The sequence below is a fragment of the Capsicum annuum genome, chromosome 11 (assembly GCF_002878395.1).
Source record: "Capsicum annuum cultivar UCD-10X-F1 chromosome 11, UCD10Xv1.1, whole genome shotgun sequence".
In the NCBI taxonomy this organism is placed as follows: domain Eukaryota; kingdom Viridiplantae; phylum Streptophyta; class Magnoliopsida; order Solanales; family Solanaceae; genus Capsicum; species Capsicum annuum.
The window spans coordinates 150,353,597-150,361,273 of record NC_061121.1 but is presented as its reverse complement, the minus strand read 5'-3'; the positions used below and the strand labels follow the sequence as shown (position 1 = coordinate 150,361,273).

Here is a 7,677-nt window from a genome sequence, read left to right as displayed (position 1 = left end):
TAGTTAATGAATCTTGCTTAGTATAAATATGTGGTAGTTAGCGATGGTTAATGTGTGACTTATGGTGAGGTCGGGTCTAGCATAGGTAAAGATTAGTTGATATTGATCATTAAGTTTATGACGTTGATTAGTCGATAGCCGATGAGTGGTGTTTAATGAGTCTAGATAATAAGAGATGTTGGTAATAAGACGTGACTAGTTAATAATGATAAATAGTTCCTAAATGGTTAATAAATGAATACTTAATTAAGGATTAGTGGTAAATGGTAGTTAGTTAATGAATGGTGTCAGTTAATAAAGGATAGTTAGTTGACAAATAGTTGTTGTCTAATTATAATTAACAGGTATAGGATGATTAGTTATTAATGATGTATAGCAGATAAATGGCAATTCAGTCTAGTGATGAACCTTGACTAGATGTTAGATGTTGGTTATTTAGTAAATAGTGGTTAGTTGCTATCTCATGAATATGGATAATGTTTAGGCTAATAACTAAAAGTCGTGTGACGACGAATGAACTATTGGCTTCTTTGTAATAACCTTTGGTTAACTAATAACGAGTTGATGGGAAATATTGGCTAGCTAGCTAGATATTCTATGGTGATATGACTATGTTTACAAGTATTTTTAGTGTATGCTATTCGGTAATGATTGTTGAGATGATATTGATACTCGGCAAGGCCAGAGGATACTAGTATGATGATATTAATACCCAACAAGGCCGGAGAATACTATTGTGATGATGTTGATACCCGGTAAGGCCTGAGGATACTATTGTGATGATGATGATGCCCGACAGGGCCAGAGAATATATTGATAATATATTGATACCCGACAAGGCCGTAGGTTGATGACGATAATAACGGTCCTGATAAGGAAAATTATGATGAGTTGTAATATTGATTGTGTACTTTGCATTCATTCCTGGATGCGCATCGCCTATCACCAGTATGCACCTATATTTATTAATCGGTATAGAACGGTTGCATAGATATGGGTGAAGAATATGCCATGTGTTGTTGTATGTTGATTGAACCTTCCGAGCCTGGGGCGATGGGATTATGCACAGGCTCGGCTAGGTATTTAGTTGTCTGAAATAGCCGGTTATTTACGATGTCATTGATATTGTTATTATGATTGTTATGATCATTATTATGGCTAGCCTATGACAGATTGATCATTGATCCGGTATTGGGATTGAGGTATGTCTTCGGCCTCTTCTATCTTATGATCGCATTACTATGCACAATTATTTATGTCTAGCCATGTGGATTAGAAACCCTAAGTATGATTATATTTAAATTTTGATACTATTATAATAAGGTCTTAGAATGAAGATAGGATGATATAGGTTATTCTTTGAAATGACCTCGTGTTTATATGTATATATATATATATATATGAATCTATGGTACTATCATATATCCCTCCCTTCGTTGTTCATTTGTTATAGTCGTTTCTTCACCTTGTATATTACTATATATCTTTCTTTCGCCCTTTATTCATATGTTGGCCTGGGATATACAGTATAGTATTGTTGTAGATTGAATGTAGCTGGAATAGGATAGTTCACCTTGATACTTCCTTATTCTTGTTATGTTAGACTTTTGGACATAAATAGGATAATTGTCCCTTATTATTCTCGTTGACTTGTTATATGATTTCTGGACTCTTGGGGATAGATTTCATTCTGTTTATATGTTGTGTATATCTGCTTTATCTTTGCAGCTCAGTTGGCAGATACCTACTGAGTACCAACTTCTGCATCCTGCAGATCATAGTACGAGTTATCACCGTTGATGTGTGCATCGTGCGGAACAATCCCGGTTCGAAGACTTAGAGTGAGCTCTTAATGTTTGGAGTATTACTTATCTCTCTCCTATGTATTAGACTAGTCTCTAAGTTGTATTCGAGGATAAGTTATATTAGTGTATTTCTCCTTGATATATCACTTTTGTACTCTTATTATGTTTAGAAGTTCTTGTACTGATACCACCAGGTTTTGGGATTCTTCTATGTATTGATCTTTATTTCATGTATTACACATTCTTTTTCTTATATTATTGAGTAATCCGTTACTAGCTGTTTCGAACTACGGGTTGACTTGCCTATTGGTGGGTTATGATAGGCTCCATCATGACCTGAAAAATTAGATCATGACACGTGAGTTCGAATCCTCTCAGCCACTTTTGAACATCACAATTTTGCTGCCATTGGTTCAGTATGGAAATCGCTTCATTTGATGGGTCATGTTACCGAAAAATAAGAAAGAATTGACCAATTGAAATTTAGTAAATTTATCAACTATGTTTTCTTTTGTTGTTTTTTTGGTCTATTTCACTCTATTGTTACTCAAGTTCAATATAAATCTAAACTCTATTTTACTTTAAAAAACATTTACACTTTTTAAAATTGAATCTCGATACTCCCTTTCCTAATTATTTGCTAAATAATGTAACTATCTTTTATGAAGTTGTATATGGTCTTTTAGTTTACGTTAACTGAATTTCAAAAAAATGTAATAGTTTTTTTATTTTTTTGCAATTTTTTTTTGTAATTTTTTTTAATGTAAGTGTTTTTTTTTCTTTTTGTAAATTTTAAATTTTTTCTCAATTTTGTTAAATAAGATAAGTGCGGAGTTTTTCTTTCAAACAAAAAATAAATCTTATTTTGATATTATATTATTAACAAAAAGGAAACAAATAAAAGGGCAACGAGCAAATCATTTCTTTTGCTCGTGTTGCTTACACTATCGACTATCACCATCATTTTCTATTTACTAATTGAACTCACTAAAATATTGGGTCCGCCACTTTTGAGCTAGCAGTAGATTTGAACAGAATGCTAGAAAGCGAGCTTTTGCTTACATTACTCAATATCCATGAAATCACTATGGCATTGACTTGGTCTCATTGATTCACCATATTAGCCCCAAATTTTTCATGAGTAACCGGTCCGTTAATGAGACCAATTTTATTCTTAGTCAAAAGTGCAAATCGCATAGCTCTACTTCATAGAATGTAATTTTTCATGCCAGTGAGCTCGATTCCTACTTGTGTTGCTTTAGTGTATCTGATGCACCGAAAAATAGAGGATGATTGTGGTCAAAACGCACATTTGTCATTGCAGGGAGGTCGAAAACACAACAAAATGCAGAGAAAACGAAGCAAAAAATCAATGCAGTTGAGAAAAACTATAGAAGCTCACGATTTCCTGCTGAATTGTTGCACGAAATTTCAAGATTCTACTGATACCGTTGCTGTGATACCATGTTAAATTCCATCCTGCAATATGGAAAGAATTTTGCTTATGAACGAAGGAAAGAGAGAAAAGTGGAAACTAACTGTGCTTATTCACTTTATTGAATGAAAGTGAATGAGAATATCTCCAAACACTACTATATTATATAAACACAAGTAGCTCACCGATTATGGTAAAATAGTAAACTAACTATAGTAGACTAACTAACTGCAGACTAACTCTAGCTAACTTGGGAACTAGCTATCCAGCTATCACTTAGTCTACTAATCCTCAATAAGAATAGTTTGTAAAGGATCAAGAACACTTGAAACTTCCTTATTCTTTTTGTTATTTTATAGAGTACAACTATTGAAAGTTGCGATAGCGGTATAACTGAATAAGCTGCTACAAATGCCCCTTAAACTGATCACCATTAGTTACAAAACTTGTCATCTTTATGTACATCAAACAACGTTGAAAGAAATAATTACACCCAATTATTTGGTAGAGAAAAATCATGGAAGCGAAAAGAAAATTCTCCAGCAGTGTCCCTTTCATGCCTTAGTTCTGATTCATCACTGTGACTTCCTCTCTCATCTTCAACTTCTGGAGGCAATGGCATCACCTGATTATCGTTCGGTTGGCGTGCCAACCGAACTTCAGGTGGCAACGGTGGTAGCATAGTCGGGGAAATAGTCCTAGACCGATTTTTGTTACCACTATATGGCACGTGGACAGACTGGTCCCAAAGAAACACGTGCATGAGAATTGGAACCTTTGCATGGCGATGCAAAGACAATTTTTGGCTTAGAGAGACGGTGTCAAAGCACCTGACTGCCCCAGTTGGAGAAACGATCCATGGAAGTACCTTTTGGTTAGATATTCTTGATACAACTAAAAGTTTGCACTCTTTGATTGCTTCTTTGTATAAATTGCTAAGGCCTGATCTTGTGGAAGGTGCATCCTCATCAACTTCAATTACTGATGATATGTGAATAAACCCCTACGGAGTTAAAACTTTTAAGTCAATAGATAAGCAGCGCGTAATATGAAAAGCAAAAAACTAGAACTCTTGGTAATATATGGCAAGTAAGATATCACGTAATTTAAGTAAATGCATTCTAACCAGTATGTTCTAATTACTTTTAAGATCAAACTATGATTGCCATACTAAATAATTTTTGAGATACTACTACATATGTTTTGAGATACTACTGGGCTAGAACCCTAGAACATGGACTAATTTCGAACAAACAATTGGTCAAGTTGGCTGACAAAAATGAACATTATCACAACAATTAAAAATGTGATCTAAGATTATTGGAAGTTTTCTTGGTGTGTAATGTGTATGGAATTTAACATATCACATCTAATTAAGCTCTCTACTTGATTAAATTGGATACCTTGACATGGGTGAAATTGCGGATAAAGAAAATTCTTGATAAGGTTCTATGGTCTTCTTTGAAACAGTTAACAAATATATGGGGGAACTATGTACAAAAACTTGAAAAGTAAGTCATCAGTCATGCTACCTGTTATGGCAGGTTACATATATACACTAATGCTGAAAAATAATTCAATGAATATAAGTTAAATTATATGGATCATAATGGAAGAAAGAAGCAAGTTAGTTACCTCTTCTGTTCTGCTGATGGCAAATCCAAGTTTGACATCATTTTCTTTGATTTTGATATCAATAGGAATCTCTCCTCCAAGTGGGGAAAACCAAAGACGAACTGCCCGGACAACACCAATATCCACTCCATGGTAATCTTCAAATCCATACAAACTTGCATTTGCAAGATTTGATAAATCAGAAAGTGATCCTGCGTTTACAGTACACGAAGCTGTCTCCCCTGATATCTATGAGCAAACAGAATAGAGGAAACTTAGTTACTATCATAACTTTATTTTACACATATTGTTCAATATATATGGCAAAAAATAGTGTACCTTGGTAAGTAGAGACTCAGTCTGGATATTCATGAAGACAATGGGAACACCAGAGGCCTGAGAAGCAATGAGCCAAGCATTTGCTCTGGAAAGGGTATCTTCTAAATCATTATAATGAATTGAAACTTTGTCTGAGGCTTTTGGCAAGAGAAGCAATGAGTAAAAGCTGCTTGAAATTTGAACAGCTAGCAACTCATTCATTCGCTTCTCCCATGGATAGCTCACATATCCTTCTTGGAGTGGAGTCCTTGTAAGTGCTCCCACCATTCTTGACTTTCTTGAACCTGAATGTAAACATTTCTCAACAATTATTAGTATATGATTAATTAAGAAGTGCAACGCGATAAGAGGAGTTGTTCTGGTGGTAAGCACCATTCACTTCCAAAGTGAGTTCAAGTCACCAAGGGAGCAAAAAGGATGGAATCTCCTAGAGAGGAGTAAAAAAAAGAGTGCAATGCAAAGTAAGTACATAGCCGTACGTTTTAAGATCAAAGCATATCAGTTTACTGTGATTAACAAGCATAAATATGAGGTCACAACTTACAAGTCCATTAATTACCTATGACTAAGTGTTAATTACCATGTACTATGTAATTTATATAATATATATGAATATCGGATGTTGGTAAGTCTTTATCGAGATGTAGCAGGTGTATTTGCATCCGCTGTTTTTTGGTGTGTTTTTTAATGTTTTTGGAAGACATTGGTGTATTTTTTTTAATGCTTTTGGAAGACATAAAATATCGAATGTTAGTCTTTACTCAGAGCTACATAGCAGGAATATTTATATCCACTATTTTCGCTATATGTGCGTTTGAAATCTTTTTTTAAAAAAAATATAGATAATAATATCATATCCGCACCAGTTGCCTTAGACGAAAAATAGGTGTAGTGGTATCCATTAGCTTAAAATTGTGAATTTGCCTCTAACTAATCCATTACTTAACCATTATTTTCCTATTCCCTAGTACAATATATTCGAATTTCCATACTTCAGAAAAGGGTTTAAAGAAAGTTACATTTACTCTTGTATGACTGGATTGCTCTAGCTGTAGATGTAGCGCAATCCTTATTAAAAGCAACAAAATTAAATAGGGAAGTGAAAGTAGAAAATCTAGATAGTTAGTCTTGAGAATGAGCTAAGTGCGGCCATGCTTCACCAAGGTGTCAGCAACCATATTGCCCTGACGAAAGATGTGTAGGTTTGTAAATAACCCATCTAAATAATTTGCTTATAATTTTCACCCTAATTTCTACTAATAACGGCAGTAGAATATATTTGTAATTGATTTACTAAGATGTATTTGCCAAGCATATAAAATTATCTATATAAAGTGATCCATTGTGCTTTAATTTTGTTCTCTCGGCACGTCATAACCCGACTAGCGTGAATATATATATATTGTTGGGCTCAAGATTAAAAGTGTGAATGGAAATTGAGGAAACCAAGTGGAGAAAAAAAATTGAGATAACACTCAAAAATGAAAAGTGTATTAAAAAATGAAAAGTCTACTAATTCTCCCACATTGGTGGGAGAATTAAACTTTCAAGTGTTAATATTAAGAAACACTTACTCCACATGGTAAGTGAGGCAATAACTAAGAGGTGTCTTGCGTTGTAGCTCGCTCGGCTTCGCCATCAAATTTGGGTTTGGATTTGTCAAATGATCGATCATTGAGATCAATCTTTTTAGACAAAATTTATTTGGGAAGAAATCCAATGCAGTCCGAAAATCCAAAGGTAACAGTTTTGTTCCTCCATTAACGTGCATGCACGCAGTACAGAAATGTGAAATGCTGCTTCAGAAGGGATGCAACCCTTCGAAAAAACCTCCATTAACGTGCATGCAAAGGTAACAGTTTTGTTCCTCCATTAACGTGCATGCACGCAGTACAGAAATGTGAAATGTTGCTTCAAAAGGGATGCAACCCTTCGACAAAACCTCCATTAACGTGCATGCATGCAGTACAGAAATGTGAAATGCTGCTTCAGAAGGGATGCAACCCTTCGACGAAATGAAACACAGATTCAGGAAAGGAGATGTCTGTTCAGATAGTTGTGACTGTCCAGAAAAAGACATAATGATTCGATGAACAGGCATGACTGTTCCTAGGGGTGTACATAGGTTGGGTTGGTTTGGTTTTTTATTGAATAAAAATTAAATCAATTATGTCGGTTTATTAAAATTATAAACCATATCAAACCAACATAAAATTGACTTTTTCAGTTTAGGTTTTGATTGATTTTTTGGTTTTTTAGGGTTTTCTCAATTTTTTTATAATCTTTATTTTTTACAATTATATTGTGATTGAAGACTAGATCAAGTATGTTTTTCACTCATGTGCTAATGAAAAAACTCAATTATGAAAAATTGAGGAGCGAAAAACTCTCTTGAAATTAAAAAGTAAGATGAAGAGTGAAAAGTTTAGGTTTTAAGTTATATTGGGTTTTGGATCATTTTATTAGCAATTAATGGACAAATAT

General features: G+C 34.2%; 1 protein-coding gene across 1 annotated transcript in view; it reads right to left on the bottom strand.

Annotated features, from left to right (window-relative positions):
• Positions 1-3,630: 3,630 nt before the first annotated feature.
• Positions 3,631-7,677, bottom strand: part of LOC107877695 — a 19,961-nt gene continuing 15,914 nt past the window's right edge. Inside the window, exons 3-5 of the mRNA XM_016724386.2 lie at positions 5,194-5,477; positions 4,876-5,103; positions 3,631-4,243 (exon numbers count right to left, since the gene is read on the bottom strand). Of these exons, the coding sequence (XP_016579872.2) occupies positions 3,728-4,243; positions 4,876-5,103; positions 5,194-5,477 (1,028 nt within the window). The 3' untranslated portion in view covers positions 3,631-3,727. The remainder of the gene's footprint in view (positions 4,244-4,875; positions 5,104-5,193; positions 5,478-7,677) is intronic.